At 37.4% G+C, this 24,820-nt stretch overlaps 1 protein-coding gene and 1 long non-coding RNA gene across 2 annotated transcripts in view; both read right to left on the bottom strand.

Annotated features, from left to right (window-relative positions):
• Positions 1–23,975, bottom strand: part of LOC137178782 (NACHT, LRR and PYD domains-containing protein 1b allele 2-like) — a 123,983-nt gene extending 100,008 nt beyond the window's left edge. The window contains exons 1-7 of the mRNA XM_067584002.1: positions 23,881–23,975; positions 23,201–23,378; positions 22,172–22,215; positions 21,978–22,048; positions 21,371–21,585; positions 21,023–21,273; positions 20,126–20,254 (exon numbers count right to left, since the gene is read on the bottom strand). Of these exons, the coding sequence (XP_067440103.1) occupies positions 20,126–20,254; positions 21,023–21,273; positions 21,371–21,585; positions 21,978–22,048; positions 22,172–22,215; positions 23,201–23,369 (879 nt within the window). The 5' untranslated portion in view covers positions 23,370–23,378; positions 23,881–23,975. The remainder of the gene's footprint in view (positions 1–20,125; positions 20,255–21,022; positions 21,274–21,370; positions 21,586–21,977; positions 22,049–22,171; positions 22,216–23,200; positions 23,379–23,880) is intronic.
• On the bottom strand, positions 13,579–18,176 carry LOC137178781 (uncharacterized). The gene is made up of 3 exons (XR_010927208.1): positions 17,289–18,176; positions 15,208–15,237; positions 13,579–14,217 (listed from the first exon to the last, which is right to left on the bottom strand). It is a non-coding gene; the product is annotated as an uncharacterized lncRNA (long non-coding RNA).
• Positions 23,976–24,820: the final 845 nt, after the last annotated feature.

Genomic DNA, 24,820 nt, shown 5'->3' with positions numbered 1-24,820 from the left:
ACTCACTCATTTAAATTTTATTAAGCCGTAAAGTTATGCATTATGAAGGACATGGCTGCTTTGAGTGACAGGTCCGCCAGCCGCTAGGTGGCTTGTTTCAGCCATTCGGCCCGCCTCTTTGCCCATTTTTGATTGGCTGGGAGTTAGGCAGCGTCACATCCTGCCAAGATGGCGACGGCCAGAGCGGCTCACTTTGAGCTTCAAAACCGCTCTTCAGAAACCAACAGGTGGCGTCACGGTAACTACGTCATTTTTATACAGTCTATGGTCTGTATTCAAAGTGAGATATGTTATTCCTCTGTGGAGGAAGAGCAAATCAAGGACAAATTAAGAGAAACAAAATCTGAGAGACAGATCCTGATTTTATATTAGCCAACTTTTTTTTTCTCAAGTGTTATGATCATTAAAAAAGCAGTTTGTTTTCTATGTCAATGACATTAAAGAAGAACAATACAGTTGTTAAACAATTACGATTTTCCCTAAATTTGTTACGGATGTGGGATCCTCAAGTGGAGCAACTGGTGGAGCAACCTCGGCTCAAGGCATGTCCACAGGTATTAACTGCCATTTTCTCATGAAATGACTTTTAATACTTACAAGAAAAAAACAAATGAAACAGAACAGGCCTAATTTGATCAAGGGTTAGAAATGTTACAGTGGCTGCATGAGATTTGAGGACTTTAAAAATGGTGTTTGGAGAATGAATGAAATTCAACAAATCTCATGTGCAGAGCCACAATAACTGTAGGAGCCATGAATGGATTAATTGTCAAGTTTGAATGAATTGCAAAGTAGTAATATTTGTGTGGTTTATATTTTGGGTTATTTTGGTTTATTAATTATTGCATGATCACAGTGATTGATAATCAGGTCACATGGATATGGGCGGTGATATCCTATAGTTAATATAAGCACCTGTTCACCTGCATGCTGGCTGGTAAGAAAGAGACATAGGGTGAGTGGGTCGCCGTATTTTTTGTTGACCACTGTTTTACACCTGATCGCTGTGATTATTTTGAGTATATTTTGTGCACGTTATAATAAGTTGATCCTTTTCATTAATAAAAATGATTAAACTTAGTTTTTGATCTCAGCAAATCTTTTTGGTAGCGTGTCAGACAAACAGCAAACAAGGCCCAACCTCAGCCTCTCAGCGACTTTTACTTTGTTGCCAGTAGTCGCTACATTTTTGTCAACAAAAAACAGCATTAAAAGAAACATCACCGAATGGCCCAGGGGCTCAAGGATCGATTGGAAGGGGATTAAACAAAGTGATCATCGGGGGTAAATGACTGAAGAAGGCACCGGCTGTCAACTATTACAACTTCAGGAGCCGCAGTCAAAGCCAACCACAGAAGCCAGGTAGGCTTACCGGTGTTTGTAGTCTTAAACATCCAACCATACTTTTCACATTCCTCCAAAGGAAAAGGAATCTGACCTAGCTGAGAGGAAAGCAGAGGTGTCAGTGGACAGCACTCTGGTGTCAAGTGGTCTTACTGGGGCTGGTGATCACGACTGCAAACTTCCCATAGTTCCAGTGCAAGTTAAGTACAGAAAGGGGAGCAAGATTGTCACCACCTATGCTTTCTTGGACCAAGGAAGTACAGCAGTATTCTGTACAGAGGCTTTGATGCACAAGCTTGACCTCACAGGGAAGAAGGTACATATTCTTTTACAGACAATAGGCCAAGAGAAAGTTGTGAGCAGCCACATCGTGTCAGGACTGGAGGTAGCTGGCTTGAATGAGGAGCACTTCTGTGAACTGCCCAAGGCTTACACACAGGTGTGCATGCCTGTTCACAAGGGGAACGTTGCAAGACAGAGTGATCTTCAGAGATGGCCTCATTTAAAACATGTCAATTTGCCTGAGATTGAGGCAGGAATTGAGCTGTTGATAGGGACAAATGTTTCTAAGGCCTTGGAACCATTGCAAATCATACGCAGTGTTAATAATGGATCCTATGCAATAAGGACAATGCTGGGTTGGACTGTGAACGGACCACTGAAAGGAGACAGTGGAGATGCAATGGACTGTGAGCAGCCAGAGTTACAAGTGAACAGAGCGTCAGTTGTGTGTTTTGACAAACTTTGGCAGCAGCAATTTAAGGCAGATTTTCCTGAATGCAGCATGGATGAACAAATTGGCATGTCAAGAGAAGATCAAAAGTTTATGGAACTGGTCACAGACTCAGCAAAGCAAGTGAATGGCCACTATCAGATCAACTTACCTCTGAGGAAAAGGGACGTTAGCATGCCAAATAATAAGAAAATCATTGAGCAGCATGCTTTACACCTGAAGAAGAGGCTTCAGGAGGATTCCTCATTTCATGCTGATTATATGGCCTTCATGAATGACCTTGTTGCCAAAGGTTATGCTGAAAGGGTGCCTGAAGAGGATGTGGAACGTAGTGATGGCAAGGTCTGGTATATCCCGCACCATGGCGTCTACCATCCTACAAAAGGAAAGATCAGAGTGGTCTTTGACTGTGGAGCGAGTTTCCAGGGAACATCACTTAATACTCAGCTCCTACAGGGACCAGATCTTACAAGTTCACTGATAGGAGCGGTGACCAGATTCAGGAAAGAACCAGCGGTGATCATGGCAGATGTTGAATCCATGTTTCACCAGGTAAGAGTGCCACTGGAGGATGTTGATTTGCTGAGGTTCCTCTGGTGGCCTGATGGGGATTTAAATCAAGATCACGTCAACTTCAGGATGATGGTGCATCTCTTTGGAGCGACATCATCTCCCAGCTGTGCCAATTTTGCCCGCAGAAAATGTGCATAGGACAACAAAGAACAGTTCAGCCAGGAAGTGGTGGATAAGGTCCTACATTGCTTCTATGTTGATGACTGTCTTGTGTCAGTGGCTTCGGAGGAGGAAGCAGTGTCACTTTATCATGACCTCGTCTCCATCTGTGCTAAAGGTGGATTCCAGCTCACAAAGTGGATAAGCAACAGGCGTGATGTTCTGTCTGTGATACCTGAGAGCCACAGAGCTAAGGATATGAAAAGGTTGGACATGGACCAGTATGTGCTACTAGTAGAGAGAGTACTTGGTGTGGAATGGTGCATCAAGTCTGATACTTTTAAGTTCAAGATTGTGATCAAGGACAGACCACTCACCAGGAGAGGGATTCTCTCAACAGTTAGCTCCATCTATGATCCTCTTGGTATCTTGAGTCCTGTCATCCTGTCAGCGAAGAAGATCTTAAGGGATCTGTGCAGGAGAGCACTTGGCTGGGATGATGTCATACCTGAGTCGGTTGCTCAGGACTCGACAAGTTGGCTGGATGAACTTTGTCATTTGGAGAAATGTAACATCATGAGATGTCTGAACCCACTGGACTTTGGAGAAGTTACTACAGCACAGCTGCATCATTTCTGTGATGCAAGTGAAGAAGGCTATGGAGTAGTGACTTACCTGTTGTCACGAAATGCCCACTCTCAAGTTAACAGTGCCTTTGTTATGGGAAAGGCAAGGGTAGCTCCACTGAAGTCTGTTACCATCCCCCGAATGGAGCTTATTGCTGCCACCATGGCAAGTCGCATTGATGTTTTGTGGAGGAAAGAGCCGCACATGCATCTTCAGGATTCTGTGTTTTGGACGGACAGTGCTTCTGTGCTCAAGTACATCAGAAATGAGACTTCCAGATTCAGAGTCCTTGTTGCCAACCAAGTGTCAGAAATTCGCAAGGCCTCACACCCTTCTCAATGGAGGTATGTTGAAACTGCAAGCAATCCAGCCCATGTTGCCTCCAGGGGTGTGAAAGTAGATACATTTCTCAAGACTGCAACATGGGTGTCAGAACCTCATTTTCTCCTTCAACCTGAGAGTGAGTGGCCTGATGACCCTGATGACAAAAGTCTTTGGCGCTTAGATTGTAAAGGGAGATTTTGAATCAAGGTACATCAGTCCATGATGAGTAGCAGCAAGATAAATCCCACATGGAGTCCAGACACTGGTGGTGATGAGTCTGATAAGGCTGATGAGGTTGATGAAATGATGTACTGGTGAATCTGAGAAGATTAGGCGGTGGTGCGGTGGGCAAAACAGCACCATGAAAGCACTAAGACAGAGAGAGAGAAAACATGTTTAAACAGTTAGCCGCAATATGATAGTCTGACAATGAAGGTGTGTCACCGTGCTATTGGTTAGATCTGACCAGCTGATGTGAACAGCTGACATCTTAATTGACACCCAGGGGAATGACAGCAAGGACATAATGAGTGAGCATTTAATAACTTATGCTTTAATAACCCTCATTTATACCTTATGCAAATACTTACTCAAATACAATATCTTCATTTAAATGTTTTACCAGTTACTGTTGTGTATTTTTCAAGATATAAAAATATTTTTACCAGAATGCAATGTAAACATTGTTTACATTTTCATGGCATTTTGTTTAATTTACATTTTGTTTATTGTCTTTAATGTTTTTATAAATTGCAATAAAACATGTATGCCTATTTTTGTAGCTGTTGTAGCTTTGTTTTTGAATTTTACATCTGTAAAGTATGTATTCCTTCACCTAAACTTTTGTTGAGTTGATCTGACATAAAGACACTAATAGACACTAATCCACTGAAGGATTCATAAACAGGAAGAGCAAATCGAGGACAAATTAAGAGAAACAAGATCTGAGAGACAGATCCTGATTTTATATTAGCCAACTTTTTTTCTCAAGTGTTATGATCATTAAAAAAGTAGTTTGTTTTCTGTGTCAATAACATTAAAGAAGAACAATACAGTTGTTAAACAATTGCGATTTTCCCTAAATGTGTTACAGATGTGGGATCCTCAAGTGGAGCAACTGGTGGAGCGGCCTCGGTTGAAGGCAGGTTCACAGGTATTAACTCTGCCATTTTCTCATGAAATGACTTTTAATACTTTCAAGAAAAAAACAAACGTAACAGAACAGGCCTAAAAAGGCACTTCAATTTAAAAACATGCATGTTTGCAAACATTGCATTTTGCTTCTTTAAATGTAAAGTTGACTGAAATACTGTAATGGTGTAATATTCTGGTTGTAGCTGTCTGATTTATGTGTTCACCTGCCATTTCATCAATATTTGTTTTGTTCTCTATTTCATTTTAGTTAACTTTCTAAAATCTGGTGATTCAAAAGGTAAGACACTGCACTGCTGTCCATGATTTCAGATTTCAGTCATGTGTCATAAATATTTCACACATTAGCTGCAAATATTTCAACTAGAACAGAACCAATTGGAATTTCATCAATGTTAAAAATGTTTGTAGTTTTGAAACGAAATCATAAGAACATCATGATATTATTGTAGCACTTAAGTTGTTGTGTCAACTGGACCTTGCTGTGGTGCTAAAGAGAGAGGGGGGGTACATTGCAAAACATAAAAAGGCACTTCAATTTAAAAACATGCATGATTGCAAACATTGCATTTTGCTTCTTTAAATGTAAAGTTGACTGAAATACTGATAAATACAGATAAGGTGATTTTCTTTTTTTAAATTTTTTTTTTATTGTCAACAAATCTCATGTGCAGAGCCATAATAACAATGAATCAATCCTACTCACAAGTATTGTGTCTGTATCAAGCGGCAACCTCTGGGGCTGAAAAATGAAAGCAATGTGGAAGTGCCAAAAACTGCAGTTCCTTGAATGGCCACTTGAGGCTGCAAAAGCGAGTCATTCCCCATAGACCGCCATGTTAAAATGTCCAACTTTACAGCTGAAATAAACATGTTTACAGCCTGGTACAAAAAACAGTTTTGGTCTCTATAGTTAATTTCCCCTTTCATGACAACTGTATGGAGGGTGAATTTTTTTATAACTCACTCATTTAAATTGTATTAAGCCGTAAAGTTATACATAATGAAGGACATGGCTGCTTTGAGTGACAGGTTCGCCAGCTGCTAGGTGGCTTGTTTCAGCCATTCGGCCCGCCTCTTTGCCCATTTTTGATTGGCTGGGAGTTAGGCAGCGTCACATCCTGCCAAGATGGCGACGGCCAGAGCGGCTCACTTTGAGCTTCAAAACCGCTCTTCAGAAACCAACAGGTGGCGTCACGGTAACTCGTCATTTTTATACAGTCTATGGTCTGTATTCAAAGTGAGATATGTTATTCCTCTGTGGAGGAAGAGCAAATCAAGGACAAATTAAGAGAAACAAAATCTGAGAGACAGATCCTGATTTTATATTAGCCAACTTTTTTTTCTCAAGTGTTATGATCATTAAAAAAGCAGTTTGTTTTCTATGTCAATGACATTAAAGAAGAACAATGCAGTTGTTAAACAATTACGATTTTCCCTTAATGTGTTACAGATGTGGGATCCTCAAGTGGAGCAACTGGTGGAGCGGCCTCGGCTGAAGGCATGTCCACAGGTATTAACTCTGCCATTTTCTCATGAAATGACTTTTAATACTTACAAGAAAAAAACAAATGAAACAGAACAGGCCTAATTTGATCAAGGGTTAGAAATGTTACCAAAAATCTGACATGATAAACACTCAAGGTGAGTAAGGTGAGACGAAGTGAGTAATGTCACATCAGTCTTCAAATCTTCATTCAATAAGATGCAGGTTGAAAATCATCCAATAGTTTAAATCATGATTAGAACTGATGCTGCATTCAGAGGAGCTGTTCAACTATTATCAATAAAATTATGTTCAAATCATCTCCCTTTGTTTATTTGTTTTTAATTCACCAGTCAGCTACAAGCCCAACAATTAAAGAGACAAGATTTTAAGAAACCTCATCCCAGCAGGACTCCCATGCATCTAATGGAACAAACTGGAGAACACAGACATATTAGATGTGGTGGATCTGATGGAGCAGATCTACAGCCAACAGGCTGTGGAGGTGACCAAGATGCTTTTTAAGGAAATAGACAGGAATGATCTGGTGAAGCTGTTGTGAGACACCAGCTCAAAAAAAGAAACTAAAACACAGAAGTGGCCTGTTCAGTGGCAAAAACAATCCCATTTTTGCTGCTAATCCAATTAATTATATTATTAAAGAACATTTAGACCTGATCAAACAAACAATTTAAGGAGTCATATTTTACAAGTCTTCCATATTTTATTTTATTTCCCAGTGATCCACTCAGAACATTTTTTTTTACAAAATCATGCTAGCTTCTAGCATCCTTGCCACTTTCACCAGATTCATGTTGGAGAAATTCAGTCAAAAAAATCAGGGTTTTTTTAGTTATTTGGGTCGACGTCTGTTCATTTTTTAGGTGGAACACATTAATAAATTACTCTTCTTGGCTTTTTACTCGCAAAGCTTTTATTACACTTATAGTAACATAGCAAGTATAGTTGTCGTCAACTCGAAACTTTTAAGCCGAAAAGTAGAATTCATGGCAGAGCTGTTGTATTGGTTTGCATTAGATTGTACAGGTGTACCTAATAAAGTGGCAAGTGAGTGTATAAGCTTTTTATGTACATTTTTGCTCTATTCTTTAGTATATTTTGTTCCTTTTGATCTTATTTTATCTTAATATTTTTAAATGTCTTTTTATAATGCTTTGTTGTTTTACTGGATATCTTGTCTTAATACCTTTTTGTTGAAAGGTGCTATAGAAATAAATAGCGTTGCCTATGAATGTACTGTAACCTTTGAAATTACCAGGCGGCAACAATGGAGCTGTTTACTACATGAGGGTCATTCAATATATTTTCTATTTTAAAATCTATAATAAATTCCCTCATTGTTATGTTTGGTTCTGATTATTTGAGAGAATGAAGTTGCCTAAAAATATATATGGTGCAAGTTTATTGATGTGACAGAGAGCCACATGTTTTTACCTCCAAGTTCTTCAAAATGTGCACACTGATCATAACTTTCATTTGTGTCTGTAATTATTCAAAGGGTTTCAAGTCTTCACTGATATGATGAAATTGAGGTGAATATTGCCAGTAAGATAATATTCATGTTTAAACTGATGCATTAAAGTGCTGTAATGTCATAAAGGATGCAAGTGGTGTGATTTTTTATCTAGAAGAAGAAGAAAGTAGTTCTGAGTGTTTCCCACAAAACCTCCATGCCAGAGAACAATCTTCATTTTCATGATTTTGTTGTAATGAAAGCCCAAATGAGAGGTCGTCTTCTCAAATTATTTTACCTTTGGATAAAGGAAAGGCACTTCAGGTTGTTTAAAAGTTTAAAGTAGGAGGTACGTATCAATCATGTCAGGAACTGAAAAGTTATAAATGTGATTGGAGGAGGAGGGAAAACATTGACTTGTGTTCTCATCTACCTGATGTCTGGGCCTCGATCTAGATTTTTACACATTAAGGATCTGTATCAGGTCAGATAGGAGGAGGCTGAAATCAGAGTCTTATGTTTCACATGTGACAGCTTTGATGTTGACATCTGAGAGGTCGTTTTGCAGTGTGTGTGTGTGACTTCAGACTTTCAGATACAAATTAAGCCTTTCTCTTTCTACACTGACAGGATGAGTATTTTACATCAGTGCATGTTCAGCATTTTTCTTGCAGTTACAAACCTCACATTTATCTACTTTCTTGTTTAAATGCTGTCCTAGACATAGGAAATGAACAATGAAAAGTTTCATTTTATATGATCAGCTGTTTGGAGGTAAACGGAAAAATGAACTCCACCTCTGTAGTCCACACATCCAACTAAAACAAGATAAAGTTGCTGAACACTTTTTCGTGATTTGTGAAACTGTTTTGGTCAACAGCATCGTACACAAAGTCAGATTCAGGAGCAGTAGGACTCATGATACGTCTAAATCCAAAGCATTCCACAAATTGTTAAGAACACTGCTTAAAGTCCTGAAGTTTTTGTATATTGGCAGAAACTCAATCAATCAATCAATCAATCAATCTTTATTTATATAGCGCCATATCACAACAGAAGTCATCTCAAGGCACTTTTCACATAGAGCAGGTCAAGACCGTACTCTTTAATTTACAGAGACCTAACAATTCCAAACTAAAAAATCTGACTAAAATTACTCAAATACTGTTGCTGGATAAGTGAGTTTTAAGTTACACCAGAATAAATACATGAGAATGAACTCATATCAAGACAATTTATTTAAAAACATATGCTTAAATAAAAATACATATTGTACAAAATGCACAGTCAATGTTTATTTATGTGGAATAAAAAAGATGAAATAAAAGGTAAATATAAGACCTTTTGATATAAATTGTTCCACAGTCTTCTCTGTTCAGTATTTCTGCAGGTTAAAAGTGATCTGCAAAGTTAAAACCTAAACTGACATTTACATTTGAATTTAAAAATATCACACTTGGCTTGGAGCTTTGTCTTGTGAAGCTCAGCCACAATGAGTTACAGTTAGTGAAAATCAAGACTGTGCCCTATTTTTCTTCTGTATTTCATTATAAAAACAAAGACAGATATCATCCTGTTGCTTGTAAAATTCAAGTAAAAGTTACTGACTATAAAATACATTTGAAATGTGCCTCAAATGCTGAGACCTGGAGGTTGAATTGTGTCTGAGGAGTTCAGAGAGATGACTGGTGCCAGTCCATGTAATGCTTTGAAAACAAGTAAAAACCTTAAAAAGTTACAGACTTGTAAGGAAACACTGGTTGGTGCCAGTGAGGAGTCTTTGCTGCTACACTGTCAGCCAAACCAGGTCCTCACTTCCTGACAATGATTGATCATAGAAGTTAAGAAAGTTTTCTACAAATGCTCTTAAATTTCTACAATTTCCCAAAGCAATAAAGAGCAAGTGCACACCATTAAAAGATTATTAACATCGGCTCTGTGGTGATGAAGATGATGCTGAAGACATTTTGAAGTGACTTTGCATATTTAACCATCTGTAAGTCAGTTAAAATAGTTAAAATGTTGAAAATAAACATCACAAAGGGTAAATGTTGTAAACAACACAAATAAATGTTTAATAGTGGAAATTGTTCGGTATGAAAACAAAGCTTAATGTGCAGTTAACAGTCTACAGTCTTTACAATTCATGTTACTGGGTGGAAGACGGTTTAAGAAATAAACTTTGATTTAGCTGCTGCTCGAGGCAGACGTTACTCTGAAGATCATAATAAAACTAAAAAGAAGCAGTGGAGGTTCCTATTTCCTCAGTATCATGAATATGTGTCATTCTGTCATACAACATACACACCATAAATAAAATAAAGAGAGAAGATATAGAACCTGAAAATATACCATCAGAGAAGAAAGAGATGTATATATGATGCAAGAAGAGGGAGAGGATGATGATGACACAAACTGGCAGATCAATTGTTGAATTCAATAATGTGTGTTAATATTGGTTTAGTTTTACTTTCTAATTTAAACATCAACATCATTCATTTGACATCATGTTTTTATGAAAAAAAGTATAGACTTAAAAATGTACAAAAACAATGAAAACGTATATAAAACGTAGTTTTTGGTTCTTCCTGCAGGTTGCGGAGCTTCTTCAGTGGGCAGGAGTCACTTGTTAATCTACTCTTCTAATCTTTCTAACAGCGTCTTCTGTTACGATGCTGTTGGGAAACACTTCTTAAACTTAGGAGGCTTCATAAATTGGATTTTACGATCATCTTAGCCTTAAGATGCTTTTAGGAAATAAGACCACTGTACCTGTTTCTAAACACAATAAAGACAAATATTTTAAAAGGGAGCATTCTACAGTGTTGTGAGTCCTTGTGAAGCAGAGATAATCTACAAGTTTTTTGGGACCCAGTGAGTCACATCAGTCCAGATCAAAGATCCCTCTGGTGTACATGCCACAGAGTGGATAAATGTACACACTCAGAGTTCAGATGCTCAAATAAAATGGCAGAGGGTAAATATAGTGTGTTATGTTGTAAAAGAGACATTTCAGACACAGGCTCTGTCTTTTTTTAGTTTTCTGAAAAATACTTAAGCTATCCAAAATTTTACATCCTAAACTACACAAATTGTATCATTTTATAACTTGATATGTATTTGCTATTGACTCCAAACTCCCAATCAATTCTTATTTTTCTTTAGATAAAATGTTTGAGCAACCTTGTTTAACAGTATTTTTTGATTTGACATTATCACAGAATGAAGAAAGAATAATATACATATATAATATAAAAATAATATCAGGTTCAAGTATCCAGTGTCTATGTTTGGTCAAAAAAGCAAATTTCACCATGTCATAGTTTTTAAGACTCCTTCTTCTTGAGATCAGCAACAACAAATGGCTCCCTCTTCTTAAGGATTGTGTAGAAGATTTCTTTGGCTTCATCACCTGCTTTCTGGAGAGCACGGAAGAGTTTCCTCATCTTATTCTGAGGGGTCAATATATCCCTGATTGTATCATAAACTTCTTCCTGGATTACGCCTTTACTCTGGAGATGATCCAAGATGGGATCTATATTGTCCACTCTCTCAATCAGATCACACCAGTGTTTATTCACAAAGTTCTTTCCTGAGGGCAGAAGGGATGAAAATAACTTGTTGATTTAGATTAATAACTGGTGACATCAGTTTCTTGAAGAATTGCTGAATAAATAGGTTAATTAATTTACATTCAAACTAGAAGTCTTCATGATCCAAAGTGGACCGGTGGAAAACTGGACCCGGTCTCTCAGTTCCTGAGAACTGAGTGGACCCATGAAGGCCTCTAACTCAACAAACACCACAAAGACATGTTGAGATTAAATAGTTAATCCAGTCGTTATGATCCCTTTCATCATTTTCTTGAAAAAACTTACAAAAATTGTACCTTATTTCTTAATAAATAATCTCATTCTGATTCTGCAGCATACAGGCCACAGTGAGTGTGTTTACATACACACTAGTATCCTGGTTTATATCCCTGTTTACATGATTCCAACAGTATCCAGATTTATGATCATCTGTGTCTAGTTGTGTCTTGACTCCAGTAGGCTCGTTAATATCAGATGTATAATAAAAATTATCAGTAACTTGCCATTACTAACTACATATTCATCTACTCTTTGACACATTTTCTCTTTCGCAGGATGTCCGTTCGATTTACAAGCATCATTGAAAGTTAAAAATTAAGAAGTTGCAGTTGGAGAAGAAACTGGAGAAGGATATGTTGGGCCTTGGCTACAAGTTTGGCTATCAGCAATAACTAATGATTATCAAATATAACTATTGATTATTAAAATCAATAGAAATTATTAATATGTATTAATAGTGACTGTACACCACCCTGGAGTCAGGGAAAAAGATTCAGTCCAAATTCAGTCTCAAAATTTACTAATCTATCAATTTGGAACTTTGATTAATAATTAACTTAATAACTATAAACAAAATCACCATATCAATAGCTAGTTAAGGTTGAAGGATTTCTTTTCAGAGCAGAGGTTGGCAAAACTCATTCTGGTGCAACACTGAAACAGACAACATGTATATCCAAAAGCATTAATTAAAAAAGGTAAAAGAGCAAAACACACGATATTAATCTAGCTAAATGTACGTATATACGTGTGTCACCTGGTGACTGAAGTTCCCTCTTTTCCCTCCCACAGAACAGACCAAGAAAGCGGAAATCCTTTCCTTAGATTTCTAAGATTTACTTCCAAGATAGGTTTTTCATTGTCATAATCTTCGAGGAGATTACATTTTCCTCTGAGAGAAAGTGACTTTCTGATTCCTGTCATGATTTCAATTTGCACACAGCACCAGCCTCACGTAGGCAATAATGGTGCCGCAGCTGCTTATCATGGGAATGAAGTACAAAAAATAGAATTAATGTAGTTTTAAAATTTTTTTCCAGATATTGTCATGTATGAAGAGACCCAAAACGAACATGTAAGCAGACTAACAGTCCCTCACAGTTCTTCCATCTTATGTTTCCAAACCCGGGCATGACAAAAGTGATGCAAGCTCGAAAAGACACTTTTGGGTCTGTTTCCACCCATCAGACATTCTTTGACACACAGCTAAATTAAGTTTGACAATAAGTCTGCTACGGAGCAGGCTAGTTCAGCTGAATAAGTTACCATGGTTACTGAGCAAGGAATCATATAAGCCACAGCAATGGCTTCAATCAATCAATTCAATCAATTTTTATTTATATATCTCAAGGCAAATTAGCAAGACTTATTGAGTAAGCCAGGCTTTCCTTTTATCCAGCTTGATGGATCACCTCTCTGGTTGCATATCCAGGTTTCTCAAAACAGCAATAAGGCCAGATTTCTGAAAACAGGAAATGTCGTATACATGCTCAACATGTAACCCGGGAGACTCCAAAACCTGATCATGACCAGGACACTAATGTGCATGTACACACAGTCAGTGTTTACCAGCATTTAGGTTTTCTAACTAATACATTTTGTTTACAATATTTAGCACTATTTCAATCAAAGTTGGATTTTGGGGCAACCATGTAAACTCTCAAGCAGTTTAAAGAGGCACTCCACCAAAATTGATTAAGCAGAAATAGATAATTTAGCAATTTATTGGCACAGTGAGAGTTGTTTGGAGCACATACATCATTGTCAGAAATGGTTTAGTTTCTGTGGTAATTTAGTCCAGTGGTTCCCAACCTAGGGGTCTGGCCCCTCCAAAGGGTCAGCAGATAAATCTGAGGGGTGGTGAGATGATTAATGGGAGAGGAAAGAAGAAAAAACAAAGTTCTGATACACAAATCTGTTTTCAGTTTTTGGACTTTTTCTCTAATCTTTGATTTTTGCTGAAATATTGGATCATTTGAACATTTATTGAAATGAAAGCATGTGAGAAGTTTAGAGGGAAAAATCACTATTTGGTGGAGCTGTTAACAACTCATAGACATGTGAAATGTGACCCCGACTACACACTGCTTTTTGTAAGACGTCAAAAGCCAAAAAGGTTGGAAACCACTGGTTTCATCTTTAACAATGTGTTGTATTTTAAAAGCTTGTTATATTATCCATTGTGTCAAATCTTCATCTAAAGCTGTCAAATAAATGTAGTGGAGTAGAAAGTACAATATTTCCCTCTGAAATGTAGTGGAGTGGAAGTATAAAGTAGCATCACATGGAAATACTCAAGTAAAGTACAAGTACCTCAAAATTGTACTTAAGTACATTATTTGAGTAACTGTCTTAAATTAGCCACTATAATCTTTCTAACCCTTGATCAAATTAGGCTTTTTCTATTTTTGTGTGTTTTTTCTTGTAAGTATTAAAAGTCATTTCATGAGAAAATGGTTTATAGAGTTAGTAACTGTGGACCTGCCTTCAGCCGAGGTCGTTCCACCAGTTGCTCCACTTGAGGATCCAAAATCTGTAACAAATTTAGAGAAAATTGTAATTGCTTAACAACTGTATTGTTCTTCTTTAATGTCATTGACACAGAAAACAAACTGTTTTCTTTGATGATCAGAACATTTGAGGAAAAAAGTTGGCGAATATAAAAACAGGATCTGTATTTCAGAAGCTTTTGTTTCTCTTAATTTGTCCTTGATTTGCTCTTCCTGTTTATGAATCCTTAAGTGGATTAGTATCTATTAGTGTCTACATGTCAGATCAACTCAACAAAAGTTTAGGTGAAGGAATACATACTTTACAGAGGGATAAAGTTTCATGTAAAATTCAAAACCAAAGCTACAACAGCAAAAATAGGTATACATGTTTTATTACAATTTACAGAAAGACTTTAATTAAAGACAACAAACAAAATGTAAATTAAACAAAATGTCATGAAAATGTAAATAATGTTTACATTGCATTCTGGTGAAAACATTTTTCTTTCTTGAAAAATACACTACAGTAACTGGTAAAACACTTTGCATAAGGTATAAATGAGGATGATTAAAGCATAAGGATGGCGGGTTTCTATATTTTTCTTATTGTCAACAAATCTTATATTGTTGACCATAAGAACAAATTACATCAAATCATATATAACAAATGCATAATAAATGCATTGTTCTAATACTTCAGCAGGCTAACCAAAGTACATGAATATTACACAAAATAGCCAGGCCAGTTCAGCTCCGTAAATTCAGCTAAAGACAACTTCTCAGCAGTTTATTAAAAACGGTCAAATGTGAAATATGTGAAAAACAAACAAAACACAATAACTTAGGTGCTACAATAATGTCATGGTCATCTTATGATTTGGTTTCAAAACTACGCACATTTTAACATTGATGAAATTCCAACTGGTTCTGTTCTTGTTGAAATATTTACAACGAATGTGTGAAATATTTACTTAAGACTGAAATCTGAAATCTCATGTCATAATGGACAGTATATATATGCAGTGTCTTACCTTCTGAATGACCAGAGTTTAGATAGTCATCTGAAATGAAATAGAGAACAAAACAAATTGATAGCTGAGTTTATGTACTGCGTTCACAACAAAAGATTCAATAATGAGACATTTTCGCTAAATAAAATATCATTACATTAAATATCATTAATGTTCTAATTCTAAAGGGCCAGTTGTAGTTGTTTGCATCAAAAACCAACAGATGTTATTACGGCTGTGATCAAATTTGTTGTGTTGGATAAATAAAAAATAATTAAATAAATCAGAGTGTCCCAGTACCCATACTTGCTGTCTTGAGCACTTCTATGGGTTTCTGACTATTCATGGAATTAAATAAACAGGAATTTCTCATTATCACGTATTAAATGGCAGGTGAACACATAAATCAACAAAAGGGATGCAGAATGCCCCAGGGACCTGTCTCTTCCTGATGCCCTCAACACCTTTTACGCTCATTTCGAGGATTCCATTTCCTGTCCTTGCACTAGGCTCACCCCGCCAACAGGTGAGCTGCCCCTCAGTGTGACCGCAGCAGATGTGAGGAGGTCCCTGCAGAAAGTTAACCCCTGCAAAGCTGTAGGCCCAGACAACATCCTAGGCTGGATCCTTAGGGACTGTGCACACCAGCTTTCAGGGGTGATGACGGACATCTTCAGCATCTCATTCTCCCAGGCGACTGTACCAACATGCCTTAAGACTGCCACCATTATCCCTGTCCCAAAAAGCTCAATAGTGTCCCCGATAGTCATGAAGTGCTTTGAGCAGCTGGTCATGGCCCACATAAAAGACACCATCAACATCACAGTGGATCCCCATCAGTACGCATACAGAAAGAACCACTTCACTGCTGACGCCATCTCATCTGTGGTTCACCTAGACCTCACTCAGTTGGAGAGCAAGGACTCTAACATCAGGCTGCTTTTCTTGGATTTTAGCTCTGCCTTCAATACCATCATCCCATAAACTCTGGTGAACAAACTGTCATTACTTGGACTGAGCTCATCCTTATGCAACTGGGTACTGGACTTTTTAACAAACAGGCCCCAGTCTGTTAGGATCCACAACATCTCCTCCTCCTCATTATCATCCTTAACACCAGTTCCCCCCAGGGATGTGTCCTGAGCCCCCTGCTGTACACCCTTCTGACCTATGACTGCTCACCCAAGCATTCCAGCAACCATATCACCCCACATTGGAGGAGCAGCTGTTGAGGTGGTCTCCAGCTTCAAATACCTGGGGATGCACATCGCTGATGACCTCACCTGGAGTAACAACACAGCCAGCATAGTAAAAAAGGCCCACCAACGCCTCTACTTCCTGAGGAGGCTGAAGCGCACTGGTCTTGGTATCTCAGTCCTTACTTCCCTCTACTGTTGTGTGGTGGAGACTGTCCTTACTTCCTGCATCACTGTGTGGTACAGCAACTGCTCTGCTGCAGACAGATAGGCACTACAGCGGGTAGTGAAGTCTACACAGAAGATCATTAACAGCAGCCTACCACTATCAGTGATATTTACATCAGTAGGTGCAGGAATAAGGCTTCTTGCATCATGAAGGACTCCATCAACCCTGCAAATGGACTATTTGCCTCCTCCCCTCAGGCAGGAGGTTGCGCAGCATCATGGCTAAAGAACGGATTCTTCCCAGCAGCTGTGAGACTGATAAACTCTGCACCACACTGAAATACTGTACCACACTAGTTTTGACCGCTGTACCTCTTTCACTGCTGCACTCTAACTGCTGCACTTATTGACTACTTATAATGTGTTTTCTCTGTTTCTCTGTTTTATTATTGTTATTTTCTGAACTGGGACCTGAGTACCTAATTTTGTTTCCCTTCATGTACCAACATGTTCTGGAAAGACAATAAATTTCCTTGAATCCATGAATCCTAAATCAGACAGCTACAACCAGAATATTACACCCACAGAGCAACAAGTCCATTTTCAGTGTGTATTGGTGTTGGTGACTCAGCTCTCGTTAATTATTGACATTAATTATATAGAATAGTTCAGTTAACAGAAAAGACAGAATGCATCTTTTTTATTTAGTGTAGGTAATATTGTTTAATAACCACTGACCTTTTTGAATTTTACAGTACCACACTGGTTCACGCACAGGTTTACCCCTCTTTTTACTGTGGAAGAGCTCAAGGTAAAAGTCTCCGCCTGGATTTTTAATTAACACCTCAAAGAAATTTGGGCCTTTGCTATATCTGAGGGTTAATTTCTGTGTAAAAAAACAACATAAAAGGAGAGGAGGAGTTAGTTTTTGACAAAAGTAAACAGTCAAGTTAAATCCCTCACAACAAAAACAAAACTAATTGATTAGTGTCTGGTCATTAAGAACAGTGTTTTGCACATTCTCAGTTCATTCACATTTCTGTCTGGCTGCTGATCTCTCCTAAACTCTGAACACAGCAAGCAAAGCTGACTCCACATTCACCAAGCAGTATTGGTAACCTTCTTGAAGTAGCTTATGTGTGACCAAAAACTCAATAGATTTGTCACTAGGTTCTTAAAAGCTGTATCTAGGGAGAATGTTGCTTAGTTGGCAACCCTGATCACATGTCTCCTTGTACAAATGGTTCAATACAAACAATCATGCATCTATTTACAATTAAAGGAGTCTAAATGTCAATTCCCTTCATTCTATCCATGTTCCTCACTTCCATTATTTCCCTGTGTCTTATGTCTTATTTACATCATATTGTTCAGACCTTTATTGCAGCCAAGTTGGAAAAACCATCCCTGTCAGCTACCTGACAGTGACAATATTTCCAACTTGGCTAAAAGAACTGAAAAAAAAAAAAAAAAACTGTAGTAAAATGGCTGCTATTCCACCATCTCTGGCAGTCACATTTTTCAAAAATCAAATATTTACACAAAGAAAATCAATTTAGTTGGTTAAAATAAAACACAAATTAAATATGTAAGGTCATATGCAGCTACACCAGCTGTACACATCATGCAATGTCTCTGATCCTTCTGTGTCTTTACACAGTTCATTAAATGTAATTTCTAACAGACAGTTCAAACTGTACCTCTGGGTTAATTTCTACTGTCTTGTCGTCTCCTGTGAGGACGAAGCCATGATGCACTTTCAGGTATTTCTTTCTGTTCATTTCCTTCTCGTTCTCCTGAAAACAAAAACAATACACACAAGCTGCTTCAAGTGTACAGTAACAGACATTGTCATCTGTGTTTAAAAGTATATTCATGATAAAGCAATATGGTTTTTAAAATATAGTATTAGGGCCACTGTTGGAAAAAAACGAACTGTGAGATATAAAGAATAGTCATGCTAATGAGGAAGATCATCATTAATTTGAAAAGCGATATTTTATTTTGAGAATAAAGATTTAATATTGTATTTTGCGATTATCTTATTATATAAATCTTATTATATTAAGATTTTGTGACATATATATTTTGAGAATAACCAAATACATGTCACTTTGTACAAATTGCCAGTACAAACAATGAAACATCTATTTACAATTAAAGGAGTCTAAATGTCAATTCCCTTCATTGTATCCATGTTCCTCACTTCCATTATTTCCTTGTGTCTTATGTCATGTTCACATCATATTGTTCAGCTTTTAACTGCAGCCAAGTTGGAAAAACCGTCCCTGTTTTCTGCCTGGTTGCAAATCTGAGTTTAAGATGATTTAAATTTCTGACACCTACAATATTTCTGACTTAGTCAAAAAAGAACAACGTAAGTGTCAAAATCCCTGCAGCAAAATGGCTTCAATTTCATCATCAGTTACATCTAAAAAGTCATATATTTGTTATGGAATTTTCCATCTTTAGGGGTTACAAATTGAGTTACACTGGGTCAAGCCTGGACCTTGAGGTCACACTGTAATTCTTAAGCAGGAGGGGACATTTTCTCCTCTCCTTGAGACTCCAGCTGTCTGTGATGTTTTGGGGAAAGCAGAAACCTCTCTGATAGAGGGTAAATCAGCATTGCCATGGTCACCAAGGTCAGAGGAGACTTCCCTCGACAACACAGATTTTATTGACACTATTGAACGAATTAGACTAATTTTTCATATTGTAGGCTGATAACGACTAGGACTCAGACCTTCAGAGGACAGAACGGAAAGAGACAGCATCGGAGCAGAACACTCTGGTACTGTTTTCGGTTCTCCACGTGGCCAAGTGCTTCAATAAACTTTTTCAGCTTTAAGACATCAAAGGCTCGTGTCCACTTTTCTCCACTGAGGTGCTGACCATCACTCAAAACATCCACACCAATATTAACACAAATACAATAAATCTATCAAATTGAAATAAAAGATAGTTAAAATGTGCAAGGCCATGTGTGACCACACCATTTGCACACCTTGCAATGGCTTTGATCCTATTTTCTCTGTCATACAATATGTCTGAACCACAATTCACTAAATAACTGAAGCAACGCCTGCGAGCTAGTTCAGGAAGCCCAACTCAAGTTGCTGCTCCACTCACAAGCCATACTCCCCTCACTGTGACATATATCAAACGCACCCTTATATTCTTGTTGGTGTACTTAAGTCGTCAGTACTCTGCTCACACTTTTGCTGCATTCCTGCTGCCACACCGCTCATACAAGCTATGTTTGATTGCTGCTGTTTGTAGGCCTACAGCATTTCAAAGCCCTCCACCCCAGCATCCACCTGGAGGCTCTGAGTCTATCTTCCCCTGGAGGGAAGTTTGTATCGTCGCTCCCAACTTCCTGCTGTGTGAGATCAATGTTTCCTTGTGAGGAGTCAAAACATCAGAGCCTAGACGCTAAACATTAATGTTCTACATTTAACTAATAATCTGCTCCATGTGAGTTGGCTGACTGAAATGTTAAAACTGACAGACAGTACAAATTATACCAGCAATTCACTATATAAATGATAAATGACAGACAGTACAAACTGTACCTCTTTGACAATTTTTGCTCTGTCAATGTCTGCTGTGAGGAGGAATTTTTGTCCCACTCTCAGGTACCTATCTGGATGTGGCTTATCGATCACTTTGTATCCGTTTGAGGATTCCTTCCTGTCCACCATCTGGAAACAAAAACAATACACAAAAAAACTGCTTAAAGGTTACAATAGCAAACATTGTCACCTGTGTTTTGAAGTAATATGGTTTTTACAATATAGTATTAGAGCCACTGTTGGGAAAAAAATGAACTGTGAGAATCGTCATGATATTGAGGAAAAGTTCATATTATGAAAATAAAGCTGCAAATTTGAAAAGCATATTTTATTTAATATATAATACTCTGCTGTAGAATTGTGATTTAATGAGTAAACAGGTGAGAGCAGCCTTCAATAAAAATGAATGAGTATATTTCATCAGTGAGGAAATACTTGTGTATCACACCAGCAGTCAAAATACAATAAACCAATGGAATAATTTCTGAGTTGTGTAACCTTGTGAAGCAGCTGCTGAAGCACATTGAGCGCTTGGTTTTGTCCAGACAGCTGTGCCACAGAGAGCAGAGATCAAATCTCAACGTATGTTAATTTGAAAAGTTTCAGTTCATCAGTGAGATCTATAAGCCTCCAAACAAATATGAACTTCAGCTGCTGACAGAAATCTGAGGAGAATAACTTGGTCCATCAGGAAATGTGTCCACTACACTGTCTCATGTTTTAAGTGGTTTATCTTTATACAGCAAGGGGAAAAAAACTTCTGTGACCAGAGACCCCTCCCACCTCACAACTCTATTCTCACAATTTCACTTTTTTCACCACTGGCCGTAATACTCAGTTGTAGGCTTTTTAAATCTGATTATATTATACATTTTTGACAGTAAGACATTAAATAACCTGTTGTAGAGCAGGATCATGTGGGATCAGATACACATGTAGTTTGAGGGGTGTTGTGTTTGGTTTGTAGTATATTAACACGTTGCAGTCTATCTTCACTGGAAAGCCAAGTTTCATCAGAGCCCCTCTGAGAGAGAAACTTGGTTCAGATAACTTGACATGGGTTGATGTGACCTCAGACATGTCTTCAACAACATCTCCACAGCCATCTATGTGTAGGACAGCAAACTTGTCTAATATTGTGGAGTCATCTGCACAAAATACAAGCACACACATTTAGTGAGGAGAAAGGGATCGTATCAGAATACATTTAAATCCATCTTTCATTATTTCTTCATGTCTACTTACCTGTGCAGATCCAGTGTGGCAGGTGCACTTCATTTAACTTCCCAGCAGTGACTTTGATGTTCAGCAGGGGACCTGCAGGCATGTATTGTAAGCTTTTCATTCTCTCCACATGTTCTTCCCACGAGCAGAACTGGTACTTAAAGCTGACCTTTTCTTCACAGACCCATCGCAGGTCTGACACACTGCATTCAAATTTTCCTGCTTCAGACTGTAGGCTGAAAAAGAGAAATGAGTCCTTGTATATGCACTAAATACTTCATAATAATAATAAGAAATTGTGTTTATGTAGTACAATTCATGCATAAAATGCAACACAAAGTGCTTGACATAAAAGCTGAGAATCATAACATTTATGATAAAACAAGAAAAACTAAAAAAATTAAAATGATAGAATGAGACAAGATAAAACAACCGTCAGTTAAAAACACTGAAGGGACTCAATGAAGTAAATGTAAACTTAACCAGAAGCTGCCTTCATTTTATTGCCAGTTAAATGCAGCATTACCACAATTACTGTAATACGGCATGAAAAAGATCCTGAAAAATATCAAAACCAAGATTTTTTCAATGGTTTGTTGTGACACAATATTGAAGATGTTATTTTTACCTGTAAGTTGGAGCCTCATCTGCATCTGTTCTGATCACTTCAGGTTCAACTGTAGTCCAGTCACTGGAGTCCTGCATCAGAGGACAGTCACATTTGTAAATAAGTGGATTTCTTCCTGTTTAATCACTAATTTTACAACGTCACACAAATGAACAAATAAACAAGTGAGCAGATGAATGAATGAAAGGGATTACCGTAATGTTTCCACGAGCCTCAAACTCCGAGCTTCCTGAGGGCCCTTGTTAAAACACATCAGACAACGTTTTAAATGATGTTATATTTATAAATGGAATCATATAGTAACTTTCCAGATATTTTGCTGCTTTAGCACTATGTGCTACGTAGCGCTGCTCCTATATAAGATCAATATGTTATATAGGACTTACTGCCGAGTAAAGTCTAAGTTGAGGAAAAGTGGCAGCACTTCACAGGACTTCTGTTATGTACAATGTACAAGCTAGCTACATGTAGCTAATGAAATGACAATTCCTCATGAGAGGGAAAGATTATACAATAAAAATACAGGAAAAATCATATAACTCTATTTGTTTTGCATATACAGACATTACAGTAAACAACTGAATAGTGACCAACATCAAATATGTAAAGTAATGAAAGTTGATGTTGCTGTCATGCTACATAGTGTCGTTTTTAGTTTTGTATTATTAAAAATATAATTGTTTCATTTGTTTGATTGAACAGACAAGAAGCAGACAGAATATGAGCAGACAGAGTGAGTTATGACATGCAACAGACTGCAATAAAACCAGTCCATTACACTTATGTGGTATGAACCTTAACCAGTAGACTTTTAGGAAGCTGCTTATGTTTTTTTTTGTTTTTTGCTAACTTGAGAGAAGAAACCTTTTGAAAAGATCTCGCTTCTTCAAACAGCAGATGTCATTTTGGAAACTATGCTATATGTAGGAGTCTAGTTATCCTGAGTTTACTTTTGGCTTGTTGTTGCTGTGGACAATTTAAAACCAGTGACTGATCTACAGTCATTGACTACAGTGACTATACAGCATATAGTAAGTATCTTTGCTTGTGTTAATGGCATCTATAACAATCAAAACAAAAACATATTCAAATGGCTGCCTGACTGTCCACAATGTATTTTGAATGATGAAATAAAAAAGAGTAACATTAAAGTAGAATAAGACCCCGCTCTGCATATCAAATGTTTGATATTGGAATTTATTTCTTTTTTTCACACAACTTACCTTTGGATCCTGAGCTGGTGTCTGACAAACTCTGCACCAGATCCATCTTTTTACTTTTTCCGAGTCTTTGGGAGCCTCTCAGTGGAGGGTCCTGCAGGAGCCCCTTGAATTTCTCAGTGAGACTTAATTCTTCCAGTGTTTCCAAAAGCTTCTCCTTTACTGGTGTCATTGTAACGTCCTGATGGATTCAAAATGATCAGAGGGCATTTATGTAATATAAAACACTGATGTCTCTGCATCAATGTTAACATTTAAATCATGTGAGTATTATAACAACTAATATTATTATATTACACAAAATAAGACAAAGTGTGATTCATTTCATTTATTTGTATGAACTGGTTATTAGTAATTGTGATTTATTGCATGTCCACCTGATCACATGTTCTTATTGCTTCAACAGCAGCTGTGAAATTTCTGGTTTAAAAACTCTTTCCATCTATTAACCATCAAACTTGAATAAAAAAAAGTCTATAATATAATATAGTTAGTATATAGTATAATATTTAAGCTTGAAATCTCAATCAGAAACCTGCTTCAGTTTGGTGAACACCATCAGATGAAATAATAGCATTGGTTTGTATCATTATTTATAGTGGTCGAGATGAAGATCATTTTCAACCAGCAGCTATGCGTTGAAAGCTGTGTTGTGTAAAGTGTGTTTATATGACGTTACTCACTTTCTGGAGCAGTGAGGACCTCTGCTTCTCTGAGGAGAAAGAAAATAGAAAATGACTCAGGACTGATTAAACATCAGACTATAATCAGTTTTAGTCCGATTTGGTTGCATTAACACTAAATTCTCCTCTGCTGCTTCTAACATAATAAACTATAATCATAGAGAAAGAAGAGAGGTTGAATATCATATCATTAAAAGCTTTGAAATCTAACAGAATCCAATATAAAAGTACAACAAATATGAATGTCTTTATGTAAAGATTATCACTTCACAAAATAATCTTTGATGAATTATACTGTCAGTTGTACCTAATGTTTTGCCGAGTCGAACTGAAACTGGGATTCTCCTCACTTTGTTTGGAAGGAAATATGATCTATAATCAGCTGTTGTGAGTCAATTTCACTTTTCAAAGAAGACAAAACCGTCTTTGGAAACATTTGTGAAATCAGCATCTGAGCCTCACTGACATCTGAGAGCTGCAATGTTAACTTCCCTACTGTGCTACTGACTGGAGAATGTCATAGACCTGATAACAATTATACAAGACTTTCCCCCCCCCCTTTTTCAACAAGCCCAAACAGCAGGGCCGGACCAGGAAAATCATTCAGGCTGGGAAATATAGCGTAGAATATAGCCTCAGTTAGGCTACCTTTTAAGTGGGGGGTCTGGGGGTTACAAATACTTGATTTCCCACATTCTGGTGAATTTAACTGCATGTGAATAACAAACTACTGAGCCAACAACTGCTTAGTACAATGAAAACTCTTATGAACCTCAAATAAAACCAAAGGTACATATCATTAAGGAGGGAGACGATACTACTACTACTGTGGCATCAATGCTACTCTCTCCACCTTCAAATAGAAAAAAAAGCAATAGTATAGCACATCATATCTTGCAATGTACCATTACAATACAGTTAAAAACTCTCCTCCTATTTA

The sequence above is a fragment of the Thunnus thynnus genome, unplaced genomic scaffold (genome assembly GCF_963924715.1).
Source record: "Thunnus thynnus unplaced genomic scaffold, fThuThy2.1 SCAFFOLD_40, whole genome shotgun sequence".
Classification (NCBI taxonomy): Eukaryota; Metazoa; Chordata; class Actinopteri; order Scombriformes; family Scombridae; genus Thunnus; species Thunnus thynnus.
The sequence above is the reverse complement of the archived record's forward strand: the minus strand, read 5'-3'. Positions and strand labels throughout refer to the sequence as shown.